This window comes from Gadus chalcogrammus, chromosome 14 (genome assembly GCF_026213295.1).
Source record: "Gadus chalcogrammus isolate NIFS_2021 chromosome 14, NIFS_Gcha_1.0, whole genome shotgun sequence".
Taxonomy (NCBI): domain Eukaryota; kingdom Metazoa; phylum Chordata; class Actinopteri; order Gadiformes; family Gadidae; genus Gadus; species Gadus chalcogrammus.
Window position 1 is genome coordinate 27,903,779 of NC_079425.1, and position 23,984 is coordinate 27,927,762.

At 44.6% G+C, this 23,984-nt stretch overlaps 1 protein-coding gene across 1 annotated transcript in view; it reads right to left on the minus strand.

Moving 5' to 3' along the window:
- Positions 1-338: 338 nt before the first annotated feature.
- adamts18 (ADAM metallopeptidase with thrombospondin type 1 motif, 18) overlaps positions 339-23,984 on the minus strand; it is a 76,620-nt gene continuing 52,974 nt past the window's right edge. Inside the window, exons 20-24 of the mRNA XM_056607787.1 lie at positions 22,761-22,979; positions 21,470-21,540; positions 20,012-20,174; positions 2,630-2,780; positions 339-457 (exon numbers count right to left, since the gene is read on the minus strand). Of these exons, the coding sequence (XP_056463762.1) occupies positions 339-457; positions 2,630-2,780; positions 20,012-20,174; positions 21,470-21,540; positions 22,761-22,979 (723 nt within the window). The remainder of the gene's footprint in view (positions 458-2,629; positions 2,781-20,011; positions 20,175-21,469; positions 21,541-22,760; positions 22,980-23,984) is intronic.

Below are 23,984 nucleotides of genomic sequence, written 5' to 3' on the forward strand. Positions count from 1 at the left end.
AGACAAAGATATACACAACACGGACCTCCAAGACATATTTACACCGGGTTATGATTGGGTTGTTCTAGTCTTCTTTGCTTTAATGGACGCGCACTTCTGCTCTCTCTCTGGCGACGGGACTGAGACCTGCTGGTCCGGTGAGGCTGCTGGGGTCCAGCAAACATAGAGAGTCCTTTCTCCCCTTTGTAATTATATTATTCCATTCTCTGTCCGTCCAATACACACACATTCATGTACATACATATACAGTACATAGACACACACGCAGTACTAAACACGGCATGTCCTGAGGGGGCCTGTGTCCTGGGGGGGGTGGGGGGTGTCCTGGGGGGGGTGGCTCACTGCGGCGTGCCGCCCCTGCAGGACTTGCAGCACTGCTGGCCGTAGAAGTGGTGTTTACAGACCCGGTGCTGAGGAACCAGGGGGCACCAGAAGAACAGGTCCACGCACTGCTCACCTGGAACAGAGGGAACCACAGACACTGAGACCGGAGAACAAGACACTGGGACCGAGAGCCACTGACCGGAGAACAACAGACACTGAGACCGAGAACCACAGACACTGAGACCGCAGAACCAGAGACACTGAGACCGAGAACCACAGACACTGAGACCGCAGAACCAGAGACACTGAGACCGAGTACCACAGACACTGAGACCAGAGAACCACAGACACTGACTGGAGAACCACAGACACTGAGGCTACAGAACCACAGACACTGAGACCGAGAACTAAAGACACTGAGACCGGAGAACCACAGACACTGAGACCGGAGAACCACAGAAACTGACCGGAGAACCAGACACTGAGGCTAAAGAACCACAGACACTGAGACTGGAAAACCACAGACACTGAGACCGGAGAACCACAGACACTGAGACCGGAGAACCACAGACACTGAGGCTACAGAACCAGACAGAGACACTGCAACTTCAGAACCACAGACACTGAGACTACAGAACCACAGACACTGAGACTACAGAACCACAGACACTGAGACACTGAGGGCACACTCACACTAGGCAATCTATACCGTGTCCAAGTCTATTTCCCCCACCCCCCCCCCCCCCCCCCACCCCCCGCTGTGCGCTGGCCTTTGCTCACACTAGGCAATCTCAACTGGGCATGAGTACGGTTGCCTCTTGTACGTACGTCATCACGTCGTAATTAGAGCTGTCAAGCGATTAAAATATTTAATCGTGATTAATCGCATTAATGTCATAGTTAACTCACGATTAATCGCAATTATTTTTCTATGCTAAATATCCCTTGATTTTTTTTCCCCATAATTCTTCTCATTTTAATTCTCTTATCAACATGGTGAAGTGCATCGGCTTGCCTTGTGCAAATGATTTTTTATTGATAACAACATTGGCATATACTGATCAAAACAGGACGATACAAAAAAAGAGCCTATAGTGCAATTAAACGACTGCTTTGAACAAATGTAATTTGAACATAGCAGTCAGGCTACTGCTTCTTTGTTTTGAGCCAAAGAAAAAAAAAAAAGAAAATTATTTTTTATTTTTTTTAAATATAATAATTGCGTTAATCGCGCGATAAAAAATTTAACGCCGTTAAAATTGACACTCTACTGACTTTGTTGCTTATTTGGAGCCGTTCTACTCAGATACAGCCCTCTCTCACCGAGCGTTTTTACACTACCAAATATGCCGTTTTATGCACGCCTTTTTTGGGTAGCTGTGTTGCCGCGCTTTCTCCACAGAGACAATGCAGCGATATGATCATAAGAAGTTCTAACTGGAGAGAAAGTGTAATCCGCGAGCTGCTGGTCATGTGAGAGAAAGTGATGCAGTCGTATTAAACAAAGACGTTGAACAATGGTGCGATCTACAAGAGAGACGCGGAGGAACTGTCCTTATGAGGCTTTGTCGGGATAAAAAACAACTGGTCAGCAGATAAAGAATATGTCTGCGTTTTTGCACTTGTAAATAGTTAATTGCGTTTGTAGCCTACACGTTTGTAGCCTACACTCAGAAGTGAACTTATTCTTGCATGTGGGTGTCTTTATTCATAAAAAAATTAAAACATTCGGGAGTATGCAAATTATTATAAAGAGGTCTAGACTCCGTGCACAGCCCCGAATTTCTCCAGTGATCCAAGTAAGCCCGCGCCATGACGAACGGGGGATTTTTGATTAAATACTCAACTTCGCTATCGCACCACCTATCGTGAACCGCTTGCCACCATGTTTATTATTATGTTTATTAAGAAGGGTCGCTTGGACTATACGTTATCCAGCACAGGTTGCGTAGCCGTGCGTGTGCACGTGTCGGCTCATTAGCATCTGTACCGTGGCCTGAGCACACCTCTCCCAAGTGCGCTCAGGCCATGGAAATGGACATGGCCAGAGCACGCAACCCGTGCTCGAGTACGGTTTGCGTGCTCAAACTAGCCGAACGATCTACACTTGAGCACGGTACAGGTGTGAACGAACTTGGGCGCGGTACAGATGGCCTAGTGTGAGTGCGCCCTGAGACTACAGAACCACAGACACTGATACTACAGAACCACAGACAGTATTAGGAGACTTAAAAACAGCTCAGGGAGGAGTCTTTACCTGGCAGTGGCGGAGGGGCCGGGCTCTGGGCCGGGCCGGGGGCAAGGCTCTGGGCCAGGCGGGGGGCGGGGCAAAAGTGGGTGTGGCAGGCCCTGGAGGAGGTGGGGCGCTGGTGGGCGTGGCAGCCGGCCGCCGGGCGACCCTGACGGAGACACTGGGTGGAGCGCGTCTGGACCCCTCCACCGCAGGACACTGAGCACTGGGGGAGACCGGGGAGGGCGGGGAGGGAGGGGGAGGAAGACAGGGGGAGGGAGGGAGGGAGGGAGGGGGAGAGTGGGGGAGGGAGGGAGACAGGGGGCGACAGGGGGAGACAGGGGGAGGGAGGGGGAGGAAGAGAGAGGGACAGAGAGATAAGGGGGGGCGGGGGAAGGAGATTATAATTTTGTTGTCTACACTTCTGGCCTTTATAAATAGGGCAGAAATTACCCCAGCCATGAAGTACAAAACACACAAAAACTAATCTGAAAACACAACAGCAATAGAGAGACTCAAACCGGAAAAGGTAGGACTTTTTTGGTAAAAATAATTAAAAGGTAGGTATGATTGCACAATGATGCCGCGTCCTGATTGGATTGACTGTCTGTTAGTCCACAGCTAACATGTGTTGGAATCGGAAGATGGAATACAACATAGAATCCAACCATGGGGCGTGTTATCCACATGGTTACAATCCAGCCCAACTTTATGGGCCCTATCTTGCATCCGGCGCAAATGACTTAATCACTGGCGCATGTGTCGTTGCTAGTTTGCAACTGGCACAGAGCGTTCTTTTCCCTCCTGCGCCACCCGTCTGTAAATTAGGGAATGATCTTGCCCCAATGGGCAGTTCGGCGAAAGGAAGAGGCGTGTTCTGGCGCAAACGTTCCCTGGTGCTATTTTGCAGTTTCAGAAAACACTTGCGGCACAAACCAGTAAAATACCTGGTTTAAAGTCAGTGGCGCGTTGTTCAGATGCTATTTTAAGGGCGCATGCATAATGTTGCTCGTGCACCTCGCACATACACTTTGCTTCTCTCATCTACCTAGCCACACATTCTTGGTAAATTATTTGGGAAAGAACAGCTGATACAGCGGTAATAAGTTGTACTTTTAAATCAATGCATCTGCAAAAACCGTACAGCAAACACATATTTTCTTGACACAGACATCGTGTACATGCCCATAACTTTTGGAATTGATGAGTATTTGATCGTGAGAAAGCATTATTTTACCGCGAGTGAGTTTTAAAAAGAATGAATGAAGTGTGTGTATGTGTAAAAGGCAAGGCAAGGCAAGGCATATATATTTGTATAGCACATTTCATACACATGGCAATTCAATGTGCTTCACACAAAAGAAAAATGAAAAAGAAAATGAATAAATAAAATAAAGATACAAATTTGGAACCATACACAATTTTAGCCATAGTAAAATGTAAAATATACATGGAATACCAACAGCAAAGAGTGAATTTAAAAGTAAAAGAGAAAATAGAAAAGATATATAAAAACAATGTGCATTAACTGCCGAAAGCATCTAAAAGGAGTTTGTTCTTAACTCTTGTTTTAAAAATGGTGACAGTGGGGGAGTTTTTGATGGTCTCTGGAAGCTGGTTCCAGAGATGGACACCATAGTGGCTAAAAGCTGCTTCACCCTGCTTTGTTCTGACGGTCGGTTTCAGTAGTAATTGTTTATGTCGTGATCTAAGTGACCTTATTTGGGAATATTGCTTAAACATGTCATGTAAGTAGTTTGGCCCAACCCTCTTCAAAGACTTAAAAACAAGCAGAAGTGCTTTAAAATCTATTCTGTAACTAATTGGGAGCCAGTGCAGGGACTTTAAGATTGGGGGTGATGTGATCTCTCCTTTTTGTTTTAGTGAGGACCCTGGCTGCACTATTCTGTATCATTTGAAGTGGTTTTATAAAAATTTTGGGAAGTCCTGTGAAAAGAACATTACAATAATCAATCCTACTAGTGATGAATGCATGTATGATCCTCCTTTGACATATATCCTCTAAGTTTGTTGATATTTCTAAGATGGAAGTATGCTGATTTTGTGACTGATTTAATGTGACTGCTAAAATTGAAGTTGTTATCTATAAAGGACACCTAGGTTTTTTACCACCTTTTGCTATTAGACCTTTCCTTTCAAGTATGGCAGAGATCTTTTGCCTTTCCTCTTTCTTTCCAAAAACTACCACCTCAGCTTTGTTTTTGTTGAGCTGTAAAAAGTTCTGTGACATCCATTTATCTATTTCTTAAATACAATGACAGAGACTTTCAACGGGGGTATAGTCATTGGGCATTAGCGGTAGATAGATTTGAATGTCATCAGCGTAACTGTGGTAGGCGATTTAGTTCTTCTTTATGTGTTGACCAAGAGGCAGCATGTAAAGGTTAAATAATAGTGGACCCAAGATTGAGCCCTGGGGAACTCCACAGATCAAAGATGTAGATGCTGAGGAACAGTTTCCAACTGTAACAGAGAAGCTCCTTTCGAAAAGGTAGTATTTTAGCCACCTGATTACAACACCAGTGAAGCCAACCCAGTGCTCAAGTCGCTGAAGCAATATAGTGTGGTCCACAGTGTCAAAGGCTGCACTGAGGTCCAGCAGTACTAGGATTGATGACTTGCCTGAATCTGTATTTAGCCGAATGTCACTTGTGACTTTGGCCAGAGCAGTTTCGGTACTGTGATTGGCTTGAAAACCTGACTGAAAGTTGTCAAGGCAGTTGTTGAGCGTTAGAAAAGAGGTTAGTTGATTAAAAACAATTTTTTCAATAATTTTGCCAATGATTGGTAGGTTGGATATGGGCCTGTAATTGCTTAATATGGATTCATCTAGGTTTTGCTTTTTAAGTAGTGGTTTTATAATAGCAGTCTTTAGGGATTTGGGAAAAATGCCCGTCTCCAAAGATGAATTTATGATTTTAAGCAGATCTGGCGTTAGTAGGTGAAGGACAGATTTAAAAAAGATGGTGGGCAGAGTATCTAGTGTGCAAGTGGAGGAGCTGAGGCTTTGTACCGTTTTCTCAAGAGTTTCAGTCAATCATGCTGAAATTGGACATCAGGTTTACTGTTCCAGTCTTTATGGTTATTATTTCCGGTTGCTGTGTGATACGAGTTTGAGAGAGTATATTCAGTCTGATCTGATACATTTTTGTTTTGAAAAAAGAAGCAAGCTCATTGCACCTGCTGGTGGAGATGAGCTCAGGTCCTAGTTGAGGGGGGGGATTGGTCAGTTTTTCAATTGTCGAGAACAGGACTCGAGCGTTGTTCAAGTTCCTGTTTTAATGTTAAAGAATAAATGAATGTGCGTGTGTGCGTCCATCTGTTTAAACACACGCAATCGAAACACGTAAACGCATAATACAGTCCATGGCAATGTATATTAACGGGGGGACACATGCATATTAGGAACACAAGTCAAAAACAATAATGCATACAATACTGAAAGGAACTTGGTTTATAATGTATTGCGTATATCATTAAATGATATTATTCCATGTGTGAATTAGCCCATATTATTTGGCCATAAACTGAGCCATTTGAAGTTTTGAAATTCATGTGCATCTTTCTAGTCGGAGACTGCAGACGCACTGTCAAAATATGAACTCGTCAGATTCAAATGCGCTCATGGCTCTTAAAGGGGATGGGAGCTGGCACTCTCATTGGTTTATTGCACGTTACGCCCAAACCACACCTACGGGTGATTAGGCTACTTCAGACTAGTGCTGCGTTTTATTATCCATCCGTCTCGGAGGTTCGAGGACGTTGCCTAGCGACACGCACGAAAATGCCCCTTTTCCTTGGACGGCGAACTCGCCATCTCGGTTGAACTCAGTGGCGACCAAGCAAAATTCCGAGAAAGAATTCAAGATGGCTGCGCCCAGTGTGACTTGAAGAATGAAATGTTGCTACTAAAACGCAGCATAGGGCTGCACGATTCAGGGAAAAATGTGAATCAAGATTTCTTTGCTTAGAATCGATATCACGATTATTATTATAATTATTATTTTTTGTTTATAAATTGCACACATGAACCATAACAACAAAAAAGTGCAGTATCAAAAACGAGTATACTGAACCAACTTTAACTTTAACATAAATAAGCATAAATAAAACACAAATCTTTTCTTCGGAACATAGGCCTCTCATATGACCCTCTATTGGGGCTTTCACACCAAAAATAACCAAGAGCCAGTTCCGGGCTGGTGCTAGGGCCAGTTCCGAACAGGTTCCAGCCTTATCCCAGTTAAGAACCAGTTGGTTTCACACCGGCAAGAGCCAGCCGTGGAGCCGGCGTGAGCAACGTCATGACGTCACTGCAAACGTCTCCGCTTTCCCAGCAACCCTCCCGCCCTGCCGGCCCGGAACTGTACAATAAGAAGAACCCTCGCGCCAGTTCGCGCCAACAACAATTTCATCTTCGATTCAATCCGTGTATGGTTCATTCTTTGAATATTCAGATTTAAAACAAAATCACAATAAACAATTAACAGAGCCGTTTTTTGTTTTTTCTGATTTGGTTTTGAAGCCGAAAAAGGGCAAAAGGAATATACAAATAAACAGTATTTTTCTGTTTTTTTAAATCAAAACGGAAAAACTGAATAATCCAGTTGCTTGTTTTGTTTGCATGATATTTAGATAAAACCGCAATGAATGCCGGGAAAAGGGCACGCAGATTTAAAGAAAATACATATAAAGACGTTTCAAACGTTCCATTGTGTCTCTCGCATTCTACAATGGCTAGCTTTATTGTTTTCCGTGGGAGCCGGCGACTTAGTCTGCGAGTGGACGATCTGAAACTAAATCGGAAACTAGATTTCTTCTTCGAAGGTTGTGCTCCACACAGAACCTCCTCACCATCATAACGGAGCACTTCGGGGCACCAGATTGCTTTAGAGCGGTACTGATCGCGTCGTGTGTCTTTCCAGTGTCAAATAGTTCACGAATAAAATCACCATAAGGTTCAAGTGCGGCCATAACTAAGGCTAAATATAATTAGACAGTCTATTGCTGGTTTAGGTGGTTGGCTCTTTTTTCTTCGCTGCGTTCTGCCTTCTGGTGTAGCCTATAACTATAAATGTATCTATTTTTGTTTTTCTGTTTCGGGTTTAAAAAACCAACACACAAAACACACAAGCACAAATAAAATGCTGATTATTTGTTTATTCCTTTTGCCCTTTTTCCGATTCAAAACCAAAATCAGAAAAAACAAAAAACGAAATATTCAAAGAACGAACCATACACGGATTCACGTCCATTGTTTACTTCGGTGTTTTAAAAATGCCGGTCTTCGTTGGTCTTCCTGTTTATGAAGGTACGGATAACCCCACACCCTGCCTCCGGCGTAAAAGCGGTTCTAGTTCTAGCCCAGCTCAAAAGTGGGGCTGGAGTTTAACCGGTTTTTGGAGGCCGGAGCCGGTTCTCTGGCGGTGTGAAACTAAAACCCTGGCCCTAGCTCCGAACTAGCCCGGAACGGGCTCAGATTTTGCGGCGGTGTGAAAGGCCCATATGTGACCCTGAACATGGCACTTAAAGATTCCTGGCCAGAAACACAAGTCTGTCCACATGCTCTGGGTTTAGTGATGCACGTTGGCATGTCACAATGTTACCCCCTGTACTGAACAGCCGCTCAGAAGGTGAGCTGGTAGCTGGAATGCATAGGTATTTCTTCACCAACACAGACAACCGTGGATATACAGGTCTATTTTGCCCCCACCAGATTAAGGGGTCATCTTCACTGTCGATCTTGCATGCCAGAAGATATGCCTCCAGCTCTGTGGACACTGCTTGCTCTAGAGAAGAGGACTCGTCATTGCCTTGTGCTGTTTTGAAGAAACTTCCAAGGGTCTTTCGGCCCTTCTTCATGGGGGGTGCTGGGGAGGCATTTGGCTGGAAAATAATTAATAATCCCATCAATATTAAGTAACATAATATCACAACAGTTCAGGACAATTGTATTGAAATGTGGAAATGATCTTACCATAACTACAGTTATGCCAGTCATCTCGTCTGTCAGCTTTGCTCTAACAGTGGCTTTCTTCTCCTCACTGATGTAGATCCTGAGTTTGGGGATCACTGTACTTCTCTTGTAGATATTTCAGGATGTTTGACTTCACTGATTTTGTGAATTGTGTGTCATCATCTTGCACAGCCAAAACAGAGATTTAAAAAAGGTGGAGAACCGGCTTCACAGAGGAAATGCTGACATATAGTTCTCCAGAGAGCACATCGGTGAATTCACTTAGGACTTAGGGTGTTGTTCGTTGCCTCAAGGACTTATATGTCCTGCCATGTAGGCACTTGATGTCTAAGCTTCCGATCACTGAGGACCTGTGAGATGGCTGGAAGCTGTTCCAGGATCCTCTGAATCATCTCTTGTCTCGATCCCCATCTTGTTGGGCACTCATTTTTCAGTTGATGCTCAGGGAGTTTGAGCTCTTTCTGGGCTATGGCAAGGTTTCTCCTCCGTAGCCAGCTGTGACTGAAAGTGCTCACAATCTTTCTGCAAAGGCCTGTGACACGGTCAATTCGTGGATCTTTCACAGCATTTTCTAAAAGAAAAATACAACAAATCGGAATGAGTACAACACAAGCCATTAGTCTGTAGTATCACGAATAATATTATTTATGTAATCATTATTATTATCAAATTAACGCATTCATTTTGATTAATTAATCACAGAAAATAAATAACAAATTAAATGAACACAGATTAATTGCGCCTCTATAGTGCTCTCTAGAGTCAAAACAAAGTATTGTATATATTTTTTATTGATCATTGAATTACTCATCTGCCATTATTTATTTGAATGCAAGTATTTTGACATACTTTCTCGGAAAAATTGTAAGCATGTGATTAATTTAGATTAATTAATCACAGAGCCTGTAATTAATTTAATTCTTTTTTTTAATCGCTTGACAGCCCTAATTAGTATTAGTATTAGTATTAGATCAACTGGAGTAGCAACAAGTAGTAGAACAAGTAGAGTAACAACTCACCAATTGCCAGATGTAGCCTATGGCCAAAACATTGGAGTCTGGTCCAGTGGTTGATGGAGATAGCCTTCACTATGTTTGATCCATTGTCTGTAGGTATACATGCCATTTTATCCTCTTCCAAACTCCAAGATGCTAGGGCATCCTTCAGTCCCTGTGCCAAGATCTCACCTTTGTGGTCGTAAGGGAAATAAGCAGTCTGTAGGCACTTGCTTCTCATGGTGAAATCAGTCGCTATGAAGTGGACAGTTAGGCTCATGTACGGTGGGTGCCATGGTTCGGCTGGACCATAAACGCGTCGTTGCTGCAAAATTATCTGCTTTCTGTACTTCTGCCTCGACTACAGCCCGCACTTTTTTATACATAGCTGGCAGTGCAACAGATGAAAAATAGTTGCGGGACGGTATTGGGTAGCGTTTGTCCAATGTATGGATCATCTTTTGAAAGCCGTCACATGCTACGGTGTTTATTGGAACCGTATCCTTTGCCAGATGATAAGCAATTGTGTCCGTTATTTCCTTTCTCCTACTGCAGTTATGTGGGTATGGGGTTGCCTTGTGCAAGGTGTCAGTAATGGATGTCTGTGTTGTTAATGTTGGACGACTTTCAGACTTCTTCTTGCCTTGTACAGCTTCATCATATTGCACTTTGTGGTGACGATTGAGTTGCTGGTATAGATTTGTGGTGTTACTTTGCGGTGCTGCAACAATCGCAATGCATTCCTTGAAAATCACTCTAGACTGACTGTCGTCGTTTTGCTTAAAGTCGAAATACTTCCACACCACCGAATGCGAGCCTTTTTTTGGAATGAGTTCCGCTTGTGTCTGAGAGGTTGGCTGATTCTCGCCACTAGTAGCTGGGTCCTCATCATCAACATCCATTCTGTATTCACTGATTATCTCATGTCGCACTCACACTAGCTTTCCGAACTACAGCGCTCTCTGTTGCTCCACGAGTGAAACACGTGTCTAAAAGGCGCTTCGTCATTGTCTGAGGGTGAAGCCCTCAACCTAGAAGGGAGAGAGCGCTTGGAAGTGCTATTAAACCATGGACCTATTGTTTTAAACTCACAGAAGAAAGTCAGTCGGACTCGGCTCATAAAAAAAAGAGAATCGAATGAATCGACACGGGGTTGAATCGAGATCGCGATTTTATAACTATTTATCTTGCAGCCCTACTTCAGACCAACCCTTTTGAGATTTGCATCAGGCGCAAGAGTAATTTGGTAAAATAGCGACATCGCCATAGGACCGCCAACAAAGCTACTTGCGCTTGGCGCATCTCACTTGCGTTTCAGACCGTTAAAATAGGGCCCTATGATACTTTTTTAGAATTGTGGGGGTGTAACTGTTTTGAGCGTTGTAATAAGCAACGCTCAGACATAAATAAGTCGTACATGAAATGCGCCACACACAGTAGCGTTATACTATTTGTTATATATATATAAATATATACCCTATACAATATGTTAAACTATATGTGTCCGGGAAGCCTAACCCACACTCACGGAGATTCACCACCACACACAAAGTAGCATTATACTGTATTTATACTATACTATAAAGCTTATATTTTTCGTGGATGCCGCAGCCCATTGCTGTCCACACAGAGCAATCCTCAAGCTTGGTTCTGTGTTGTTCCCACTTCTCCTGCTCATGGACTCAGAGTCTGAGGAGTGCAGGGAGAGCCCTGTGGGAAGATGGGCTCTGCGCTTTGCACAGTGTGATCACTGCTGAGCAGAGCAACATTAACTAAAGCCTGATTTCCACTGGGGACGTAAGCGCCGCGGTCACCGCTGCTGATCACTGCTGCTGATCACTGCCACTCTAATCAATGAATCTCCACCGGGCGCGCCGCGGAACGTCTTAGCAGGATCCAAGGAGCGGTGCACCGCGCCGCAGCGCTATCATTCCGCAGCACTTCTATTTTTGACGCGAGCCGTTGCTGAACCGCGTCAATTTCCACAGAGCAGATCGAGCCAGACAGGAAGTGAAATAGTAAAAGCCATAGAGCATCTGGTCAATTTTCAAAATAAAACACAATACTCAGCTCATGTAGCCTATCACGACTTCACATCAACATTAAGTCATGACCGGTGGCAGCAGGTCAGCAGTCAATCAATCAAAGGCTCTCAGAGGGTCGGCAACATGGACGACGAGAGACTGATTGTCGAAGTGGAGCAACAATGTCAGAAAGGACAAAGCCTGGCACTTAATTGCAGTCGTTTTGGGAGTGGATGGTCAGTACATTAGGTTCAGGATTATCGCGTGATCTCGCGTGAATACAGCTGGCTCGCAAGGCAGCGCTACGCTGCCGTTACGTCCCCGGGGGAAATCAGGCGTAAGTCTCCAGGGTGTAGGATGGGGTTTGAGGTTAACTGTTTGACCACAGCATAACAAATCTGCGTTAACCTGGCACTACACCTGCTCCCGGGTCTGAACATTAATTGCCCGGCCACGAGCCCAGCGTTGAATTTTGGATTGAACACTGTGTGGATCTTTGAAGGACGGAGCCCGCGGCGGCCGTGGACTGAATGCTTCAAGTGCGCTCAGATTAAACATATCACTCCTACACAGTGGCGGCTGGTGGTTTATAAAGTGAGGGAGGAAGGACTGCGCGCTTGGTTGCCATTGGCCTGCTTGCACTGTTGGTGTATGGTGGCATAAGAATGTGAGACTCAAGTTGTTTCATGGTGTTTTGGTGAACTACAAAATAGCAGGGAGGGAGTTATGTGAATAAAATGTATACAAAGCCACCAGTGGCAACACCGTAATTTGAGAAGGAAAGGATGCAAAGCATATTAGTCAAATCAGGCCTACTATTGATTTGTAAAAGTAAATAAAAAAATCTGGGCCTATCATTGGGCCTATTTTTGCCCTCACTGACTGAAGTTATTTAGCTATGTTTATTTTCAGTTACAATTGTTTTAAGAAAAGACTCAAGAACCAAAGTGATGCCATTTAAAATGCATCATGCTCTGAATCATTCACTAACACCCTTTCCACAATATCAAACAGAGCGGTCAGAGTAACAAACTAGTAAAAGAACAACAAGAACATTATTTCAAAACTATTTACATGGGCTGTAAACCAAACTATTCAGATTGAGGGACTTCATTTATAGATCAGGTCAATCCTCCTTGCTGTTTGCGTTGCGAAGACAACATCAGTGAAACCATGAACAGCCCACGTTGGAGATTTGCTATTATTCATAAGCAAACAAGGCCAGCAATAAAGTCGATTGCTTGTAATGCTACCAGTAAGCAGGGACGGACTGGCCATCGGGAATACCGGGGACATCCCCGGTGGGCCGATGGCCGAAAATATAAATCCAACGGCCCATCACTATTATGTACCGGCCCACGCCCATCATCGCATCAGCCCTACAATGGTTGAAACAGCGGCACAAGCGTAATTTTCTCCAAGAGCTATACCTATCTATTCGCACTGACTGCTTTTATACTGCTACTCGCAATCGGTCTTCACACTCATGGTGACTATTTTTCGATTTTTTTTTAAGTGTCTTTTAATATGTGTTTTACAGACTTCGGAAGTCCAAAGTAAGAAAAGATCTCCACCTTATTAATAAACACCTCTAAATTGGTTCTTACACAGCCGAAGTGTAGAGAATTTGGATTTGCATACATACACGCAACGCGGCACCCAGTTCTACGCATGCGCACAACCCATGAGGCCCAGCTCTTCGTTGCCTTCGTTGTTTTGGAGAGTGCGAGAGCATGCCGTCGGCACCAAAACGAAAAGGTGGAGCTGAAAAGCTAAGAGATAAAAAGAAAAAATGTCTGGAGAAAGGTGCCTCAAAACATTTAAAAATATCAAATTTCTTTGGAAAACCACCGACTGGTGACAGTGAAAAGGTAAGATGTGGCGTTGACGTTGCCAAATGTGAGCTTTCTATTCGCAGATGAGGTAACGTTCCCTACAGCTAGCCTTGCATATATAGACCGTTATGATCTGGTAAAATAAGCAAGCTGGTGTTGTTGTCAACATCTAGATTATCTATTTTAACATGTTAGCCGTAGTCACTGGCTTACAATTGATGAGCAAGCTATCCATGGTGGTAGTTGTAAATAGGACAATCTTATAATTTCTATTAACCTGTGACAAATAAGTTAACCAGCTAGTTTGTTATGCTAAAATCTAAAATTATAAATAATGTTTAGATGTTATCTAGATTGTTAATATGTTATGCAGAGGCGTTGACTTGGCCAAGTATAGCATGCATTTCACAACATATTAAACAAAATGTTAATATGTTATCTAGATTGATGATTCAGCTGCTGGAAGCAGCAGCCAGGGGCATGAGAGCCAAGATAAGAGCCAGGGTACAACGTACACCGTAAGTAACACTTTAATATACCAAGTACAAAAATAGTGTATTTCAATTGAGCAGATGTATTAAGATAAAGTCAGATTAACGAGTTATTAACGACGCTGCAAACCCATTTTAACGACGTCAATGTTTTTCTCGCGAGATTAACGTTCCTTTTGGTCAACAGGCTTGTCTACTTTCTATTGGTAACCTAACTGTCAAGGTTCATTGTTTCTTAAATAAGAGGCCTGGCGATGTTCACAGCAAACTTGAAAAAATGAATTATTAAGCCATGGTTTGACTGCACTATAGGCTGAGTCTTTGTGAAATGTGCACTTTATAATTATATTTTGTAGCGCCCTGTTTGGCAATGTTGTTTTTCAATAAAATAAAACATTTGCATAAAGCAAGCCAATCCACTTTTCCATGTTGATAAGAGCATTACAATAATAGGGACATTCAAAAATTGCGATTAATTGTGTTTAAATATTTTAATAGTTTGACTCATTTCAAGTATATTTATCTAATACACATTGAGTGTACTAACCAATAGTGGAAAGTTAATTATAAAAAAGTATTCTTAGTACACTTAAATGTAATGTTCTTAAGTGTAGTTTGCTGATAGTGTTGTGTCAATGGTTTAACATACTAACATGATAAACCCTATTTACCACTCACGTAGGCTGAAGATGACAGTGATAGGGATATCAGCCAGGATGACAGAGAAAGTCAAGGCCAAGAGGATAGGGATAGCAGCCAGGATGACAGAGAAAGTCAAGGCCAAGAGGATAGGGATAGCAGCCAGGATGACAGAGAAAGTCAAGGCCAAGAGGACAGGGATAACAGCCATGATGATAGAGAAAGTCGAGGCCAAGATGACAGGGATGATCAAGGGCAAGAAGACACAGAAAGTGAAGGCAAAGATTTTGATTATTTCACCAGGCCGAAGTCAGACACATTTGACCACTTCTTCCGTTTTCACCCACAGCAGAAGGCAGACAAGGCTGTAGTGCAGAGAGCTTTTTTTTGTAAAGACGGCACAAACAGAAAATGGCTTTCATACAGTCAAGAAAAAGAAGCCCTCTTCTGTTCCCTTTGTCTCGCCTTTGCTAATCACACAGAAAGCAGCACGTTCATCACTGGCATGTCCAACCTCACACACATACACCAGAGAGTTGAAGAGCATGAGAAGAGCCAACTACACAGAGGTTGCGCTGAGGCATATTTTATCAGATCTTCAAGAAGCACGATCCAGGACCTTCTCATGGGACCTCAGATGTCACTTCACAGAGAGCAAGTCCGCAGAAGGCGACAAGTGTTGGAGTGCATTATAGATGTAATAAAGCTCATCGGCAAAAGAGGTTTGAGCTACAGAGGCAGGCAGAAAGAGGCAGCATACACACTGGATGACGACACTATTGACCATGGTAACTTTTTGGAAATAACAGTTTTACTGGGAAAATATGATGTTTGTCTCAAGGAACACCTCACTCTCTGCATCGAAAAGAGCAAGAAGATTCACCAGTCTGGTTCAACAAAAGGTAGAGGTGCCCTTGTCACTCTCCTATCCAAAACGACCATCGACTACATCATCACCACCATTCAACGCCTCATGAAAAGTGCCATCGCTGCTGAAGTCCGGAAATCTGGAATGTACTCGGTCCAGATCGACACCACACAGGACATCACAGCCCATGATCAGTGCTCTGTTGTCATACGGTATGTGACAGACACTGTTCATGAGCGACTAGTTGCTGTGACCAGATGTGAGGCTTCCACTGGGCAGTACTTTGCCCAACTTGTGAATGGCGTGCTGGTGGCCATGGATCTGGATGTGAAGCAGTGTATTGGGAATTCCACCGATGGGGCCTCCAATATGCAAGGCCAATATAAAGGCTTCTCTGCATTGCTCTCTGAAAAGTGCCCAACACAAATCCATGTGTGGTGCTATTCACACATATTAAATCTTGTGCTGACAGACACAACACAGTGTGTGCTGGCAAGTGGCTCTCTTTTTTCTCTTATGAACCACATCGCTGTCTTCTTCAGAGAGTCCTACCAGAGGATGAACATCTGGGAAAAGGAGAGCAAAGACCCAAGACGCAGACGTCTCACCTCTATAGGAGAAACGCGCTGGTGGTCCAAAGATGCTGCTCTGACGAAGGTGTTTGGCTCTTTTGGAAAGCCAGACGGGGCCCTGTATTTTGATGTCCTTCACACCCTCTCAGCCATTCAAGATGGAGAGACCATCAATGCCACGGCGAGAGTAAATGCCCAGGGATACATCGGCCAGCTTCTAAAGTATGAAACTATACTAACAGCTCAGATCTTCCTGCGAATTTTCCAGGTCACTTCACCAGTTTCAAAACATCTTCAAACCAGTGGAATGGACATCCTGACAGCTCATCGGATGGTTGCGACTGCAGAAGCAGAGCTGAAAGAAATGACCAGAGATTTTCAGAGCATCAAGACAGCAGCCGACAAATTCATCCAGTGGGCCAACTATAAAATTGGGGAGGAGAGTGAGGAGACTGAGCTGGAGGTGGAGACCACTCTGCCACAGAAACGGGGAAGAAGGAAAAAATCGATGCCTGGAGAGAGGTCCCGAGATGAGGCTGTGACAGATGCCGAAGCATCATACAAGATTGAGGTTCACAATCGAATAATGGACACAGTCGCAGGAAGCATGCACCAAGAATGGCACTTTGTATGCTGATCTGGCACTTCTGGACCCAAAAAACTTCAGCCAGGTTATATCCTACGGCGAAAGTTTCCCAGAGGCAGCACTTCAAGAGCTAAGCAAATGTTTGCTGCCATTTGATGACAGAGCAACAGAGGCAGAGTTACAGAGCGAACTCAAAAGTCTGGCACGACAATGGGATAGGCTGAAGTCATCAGTATTTGATGAATACACAACAAAGACAACAGAACCCGGGCCAGAGGATGCTGAAGATGAGGCAGAGATAGTGTACAAAAAGTGCTCATCTTGCAAGGACTGTCCAATCTGTTGCTACCGAGTTCTGAAGCAGTACAACCTCCTGACAGATGCATACCACATCATAGGCCTTGCATACAGGTTCCTGCTTACCCTCTCTGTCACACAGGTAGCATGTGAGCGAAGCTTTTCAACCCTGAAATACATAAAAAACAGGCTCAGGAGCTCACTCTCTCAACAGCACCTGGAGGCTTTTATGTTGATGGCTACTCAAACAGATGTTTTGCAGATGCTGGACAGTGAGAAAATCATTGACGGTGTTGCAGAAAAGGGTGAGCTGCTGCAAAAACTACTAATGGAGTGGGCTTATAATAAAACTGTTATAGTATGGAGTATACTGATATTGTTTTTTATATCTATATATATATATATATATATATATTTATTTATAACCATATATATATATTTATTTATTTATGACCTTAAAGAACCTGGGCTGCTAGTTTAGGTTCTGTTATGTAACTTACTGTTTTGTTATGCACCTTCAGCACCCCTACACACACAAACAATCACACACCCAGCATGCAACACTACTGATACCACTGATGTTCACACCCCATCGTATGTTCTGTTCTGTTCATTTCTAATATATTGTTCATACAAATTCTACCCACTGATTCCAGTTTCTTTATTGTGTGGTCTTTCTCTGCTGACATTCATTCCTTAAGGCTTGGTAGTTATACTTGTATAACCATCTGATACTAGCAAAGAGTTAAGCATATTCATCTAGCAAACTATACCTACCTTGGAGTGTTACAATAGCCAATAATCATTTTATTCCATGTGTCCATCCAGGCAAATTGGTGGATTCAAATGTTATTAAAAAACAAACATACATATATGATGTAATTTCTTTGTAATCATCCAAAATAATGTTAAGTGTATGGGTATTTTTCCCAGAAGGCCACTGACTGTTCGATACGCGCGATCCATTGAGTGGGCAACGCGGCTACTTAGTGGGCCGCGCGCCGTGTATTGAGTGGGCCGGTCTGACAGAAACTCCCGGGCCACTTTTTTCCCCCAGTCCGCCCCTGCCAGTAAGCCATGCGTACCTAGCAAACCATGTAGCACTCACAACACTGACGTTGCCATTACTTCTGGTGACCTTGATTTTGGGAAGTGGTCTACCTCTTTCTTTGGTCGCTAACTTAGCACTGTAACTGAATGAATGGAATCCTTTTTGTAATGAGACGTTAACAATGTCCTCCTTTTCCAATGTTTCCATTGTTCATTTAGGATCTCGCTATCTGAGCACCGACTGAGCACCGCGGCAATGCAGACCGGGTTTGTTATCGATAGCGTTGCCAGATTGGGCAGATTTCCCGCCCAAAGATAATTGTCCCAGCCTAACATTGTTAAAAGTAGCCCAATTGGGTGGGAAATCGGACCAATCTGGCAACACTGCTCAACGTCCAGGGATCCTGCTTATTGGTTCATAGCGCAGACGGATAGATTTTTGCGCGAATCAGACCCCTTAAGGTCCCACCCACTCAGAGGAGGATTTTCCTCCTCTCTCCCATTGAAACCCATGTTATCCACCGGCCGCCAGTACTTTCGGGGAAATGAATGGGAGTCAACGGAGGCGGAGGGAGGACGTTCCTCCCTGAAGTAATTGTCAATAGGCGATAGGGGGTGCTAATGTCCCTTTACCCAGGGAAACGAACATTATATATTCAAAGGCAATAAAGTAGTCATATTTAAGGGCATTAATTCATTACAATAGTCTGGGCAATCTACATTTTTTATTCTCAACAATGTTAGGGAGGATATTCCTCCCTCTCCTCAATGGAGAAGCCTCCACTGCTCCTACACCTTCCCTTACCACTTATTGAACCAATCAAAACCTGGATGGACCACAACTTCCTCAAACTCAACGACAATAAAACTGAAATGATCATCTTCGGCCCAAAAACCATCATCCCCACCTCTCAGAACTTCTCACTTTGCATCGATGGTCACTCTGTTACTGCCTCCCCCCTAGTCACAACCCTCGGCATCATCATGGACCCCACGCTCTCCTTCAAGTCAAACATAAACAACGTCAGAAAAACATCCTTCTTCCACCTTCGCAACATTGCATACCTTCGACCCACTCTTTCATCCTCAGCTGCCAAAACACTAAACCCCGCCTTCATCACTGGCAGACTCGACTATTGCAATAGCATTCTGTACGGCCTCCCCTCCACTATTCTTCAAAAATTGCAATATGCACAAAACTCTGCTGCCCAACTGCTTACTAACTCCCCCTCCGGAGAACACATTACTCCCATCCTCCGTCAACTTCATTGGCTTCCAATAAAACAACGCATCAATTTCAAGATCCTCCTCACCCCCTACAAAGCGCTAAACAACTTTGCACCCTCGTACATAAAAGATCTCTTCCATCGCCACTCCCCGACTCACCGCCTACGCTCCGCTGATGCCAACCTTCTCACCCCCATCACCAAGACCAAGTACCGCACCCTGGGGAACAGAGCCTTCACCATCGCCGCCCCTACCCTCTGGAACTCCCTCCCTCTGGCCATCCGAAACTCTGATACACTCTGTTCATTCAAAAGTCAACTTAAAACCTATCTCTTCAGGACCACCTAAAACATTTGACAAATCATCCTCCGCCATCTTTCCCGCTCTCTTAATTTGTTGCCTATTGTTGTGCTGTTGTTTATTTTATCCCTTTTGTTTGAGTGTCTTTACAGTTGGTATGTATTCCTTTCTTATTTGTAAAGCGCCTTTGAGTATTTAGAAAAGCGCTATAATAAACTGATCAATTATTATTATTATTGAAATGTTGCATTCAGAATTCAGAATTATCCCAATGACTGAAACAATACTTAGACACTACCTCGGCTCTGAGTTCTGGGAGTGTGGGAGTGTGAGCAGTAAACACAGAAGATCCAGGAGAACTACTGAACTCAGTGGAATAGCGTGATCTCTCTGGATCTCCAACTGATTTCAGAGCTCACCTACACCGCTGGAGGGGCTGAGGTCAACATAAATCCTGTGATTTACGTATCATAGATATGTATATCATTTACATATCGTAGATATGTAAATCAGACCAGGGGTCTGAACAAACCGGCCTAACCCGTTAAACCAAAAGACAATTGTTGAAGGGCTACCTGTTGCCATGGCGACGTGTACCATCCAAGAACCACGGGGCCGGAGAGGAGGGGCGGGGTCCTTGCCGGGGGGGCCGCACACGGCCCGCGGCTGCAGACCTGCTGGAGCTCCAGCGGCGGGCGGGGCAGGTTCCTGCAGCGCCGCAACGGGAACGCCAGGAGTCTGAGGAGGGAGGGTTGCACATGAAGCGGTCCTTCATGGAGCGGCTCTTCACGGAGCGGCTCTTCACGGAGCCGCTCTTAATGGAGTTAGGGGACCACTTTGGGAATATCACATGGATTTCAGATTAGATTCTTTATGAAACTCTAGTTTTGTCTGTTCAGATGGAAACCCAACACTGAATTACAGCTGAATTCAGTTCCAGCAGCACAGGCTGTATTCTCTGAGGTTCACAGCCAGGCTTCATTAACAGAACCACTAGCTGTCCATTGAACAGACTTTTAGGTTGTGGATGCACTGCTCACCTCTTGAATGAAGAACAAACTCTCATTGTTGGTTCTTTATATTATATTCAAATCAAGTCAAAACCATAATCAAGGCTGTGCTTCTCTCTTAAATGTTATTGTACTCTAGTAATGTAATTAGTATATATATATATATATATATATATATATATATATATATATATATACATATACTAGTGGTGGGCATAGATTCATTTTTTTAATCTAGATTAAGTTTTGAATTAATCTAGATTAATCTAGATTAAAATGGCAAACGGCAAAAAAAACTTTTGTTTACCTTGACAACTGTCAATTATACTTGGCAAAGGTGAATTATCAAACATAATTCACAGTCGGAAGTTGTGAAGGGCCCATGCAAGTGAATGGAGCAGTCTACAGCATTGAGAAGAGCCGTGTAATAATCCATAATAATGTAAGGTTTAGAAGTTAAATATTTGAAAGCTGTAGAATAAATTAATATAATTTATATTGGAGTTAATTGTCTAGAAATTTACTTACAATGTTTAGTCAGTTAATCATTTACATATTTATGTTACACAATTATTATTTACATATTTACATGTTTACATATTTAACACAGTCAGGATATTCTGTTGAATCTGCCTCTCTGATTCCCTCACATTTACCTCAGTCTAAATTCTAGCTTCTGATTTGTTAATTCAGTCACGTGATGGGTCCAAACAAGGAAGTGTTTGAAAATAGATTAACGGCGATATTTTTTTTATAAGTTTTGCGTTAACGCAGCCGTTAACGCCGATAACGGCCCACCACTAATACATACATATATACAGTATGTACTGTATCTGCACATATCAGAGTTGCCATCCACCGACCTTTCAAACATAATTAAAGCAGGTAAAGGAAAAGACAATTCAGCAATTTTTGTAAAAAGCCGTCTTCTGCAGCTGTATGCAGGGGGTGCCCTGTGAGGTGCTTGAGGTGGTGCCCCGTGTGGTGTTTGAGGTGGTGCTTGAGGCGGCGCCGTCTACCTACCCTCCCTGTGGTTCTCTCTCCCCACACCCGAGTGCTCTCTTCTGGACCCCCGGGCCACACGAAGCAGAGCACTGAGGAGAAACACAAGACAAGAGATGGAACCAGTGGGATCCGGAATCCAAGAGTGGACCTGACTGTGTGTGTGTCAGTGTGTGCGTGGTGCGTTTCAGTGTGTGTGTGTGTGTGTGTGTGTGTGTGTGTGTGTGTGTGTGTGTGTGTGTGTGTGTGTGTGTGTGTGTGTGTGTGTCCTACATTAAAGTGATGGTTGCAGCCCGCTAGCTAATTGCAACACCTTGTGTCATTATCGCTGCACTCCTGCTGACAAATGTGGAGGCTACAGATGAAGTTTAAACCAGCCTCCACCATTCATCACAGAGTCCGTGCTGCTCCGCATGTTTGGTGCGCTTTGCTTTACTCTTCAGAGAAGACGGCTGACAGGTTGTTTCCCTCTGGGTGAATGTCCAGAACCAAAAGCAGCTTCATGTCTGCTTCATTTACCAACATGGAATCCAGACTGCAGAGTGAAGATCTACGCCTTGCGCTCATAGTGGGAATGTCTTGACCTCTGAGGGTTCACTTCCTGCTACAGGCAACAACTTCCTGTGATGCGTAAGCTGTAGCCTGAACCATAACACGTCCTTACAGCGTGCATAAAGAGGTTCATGTTAACGTTGAATAGCCAGGAAACACCGATGGAAAATGGTGGGGGATCTTCACTTCTGCAGAATGTGTTTTGGTAGAGATAAAAGAATCTCAGAATATCTATGAGCGACAGTCAAATCCTTTTTTAAATCTGTCAGATCCTTTGTAAATAAGTCAAATCTATTTTTTTAATCAATGAAATCATTTGTAAATCAATCTAATCATTTTTAAATCAGTCAGATCACTTTTAAATCAGTCAGATCCTTTGTAAATCAGTCAAATAATTTTTAAATCAGTCAGATCACTTTTAAATCAGGGCGTCATGTAACTCTGCCTCTCCCCAGGGTGTCATGTGACCCTACCTCTCCCCAGGGTGTCACGTGACCCTACCTCTCCCCAGGGTGTCATGTGACCCTACCTCCCCCAAGTGCGTGTTGTCATGTGACCCTACCTCTCCCCAGGCCGTGTTGTCATGTGACCCTACCTCTCCCCAGGGCGTGGTGTCATGTGACCCTACCTCTCCCCAGGGCATGGTGTCATGTGACCCTACCTCTCCCCAGGCCGTGTTGTCATGTGACCCTACCTCTCCCCAGGGCGTGGTGTCATGTGACCCTACCTCTCCCCAGGGCATGGTGTCATGTGACCCTACCTCTCCCCAGGGCGTCGCCGCCCACTGGAGCCGCTCGTTGCGGGGGCAGCGGCGCAGGATACACGTCTCTTGGGCCTTGGGCCGGAGGGGCCGGGGGCACATGCTGTCAGGCAGCACCGCCACCGCAGGGGCCACGGGGCCTGGGGGCCCGGGGCCCGCGGCCGGGCTGCGGCAGAACACACTGCGCTTCCTCAGACCACGCCCACACGTCTTTGAGCACTGCAGGGGGGATGGGGGGGGGGGAGATTGAAGAGGTGGAGGAACAGGGAGGGATCGAGGGTGGAGGTAGAAAAAGAGAATGGGGAGTGGTGGAGGAGGGATAGGGTGGAGGAGGAGGGTGGAGGAAGGTGGAGGAGGAGGAGGAGGAGGAATGGAGATGTAAGTGGAGCAGTGTTCAGAGGCTGAGCAGGAGTTCACCTGAGTAGTTCTCCTGGATTAAAGGGCTGGTGTAAGTCACACAAAAGGGAAAGACAATAACCCATTGTGTTGCTTCCTGCCCCCTGGGGAGCAGCAGGACTGGACAGCTGGGGGTCCACTGGGAGGATGTCTTGGACGGCCGATTGCTCCCATTAATATCTCCTGGCATGATCATTTCCTGGGTTAGGTTTTGACCTTCAGCTGTCGAAGCTTTCCGTTCCGTCTTACTCTACGCACACTGTAACTGTGTGTGTGTGTGTGTGTGTGTGTGTGTGTGTGTGTGTGTGTGTGTGTGTGTGTGTGTGTGTGTGTGTGTGTGTGTGTGTGTGTGTGTGTGTGTGTGTGTGTTTCCACGTAGTAGCGTGTGTGTGTGTGAGCCTGAGAGTGTGTGTGTGTGTATGTGTGAGCGTTAGAGTGCGTGTTGAGTGTGTGTATCTGTGTGTGTGTTTATGTGTGTCTGCTTGTGTGTGATGAGTGATTCTGGACCCAGAAGGTCAGTGGTTAGCCTATCATACTGTATCATACATAAGAACCAAGATGAGCGGGAGAGAGGCGTGACCGTGACCGTGACCGTGACCCCCCCCCCCCCCCGGGTTACTGAAGAGAGCGGAGGAGAGACATGCCCTAATGATCTCCTGATGATGCAGACTTGCTGTCTATCTGCCACTGGCTGATCATACCTTCTGTCGTCACCAGAGGGCAACAAAGGACTGCTGCTGCTTTAGATGAGCATCCTCCTGCAAGACAATCCCATTGGCTGTGTGTGTGTGTGTGTGTGTGTGTGTGTGTGTGTGTGTGTGTGTGTGT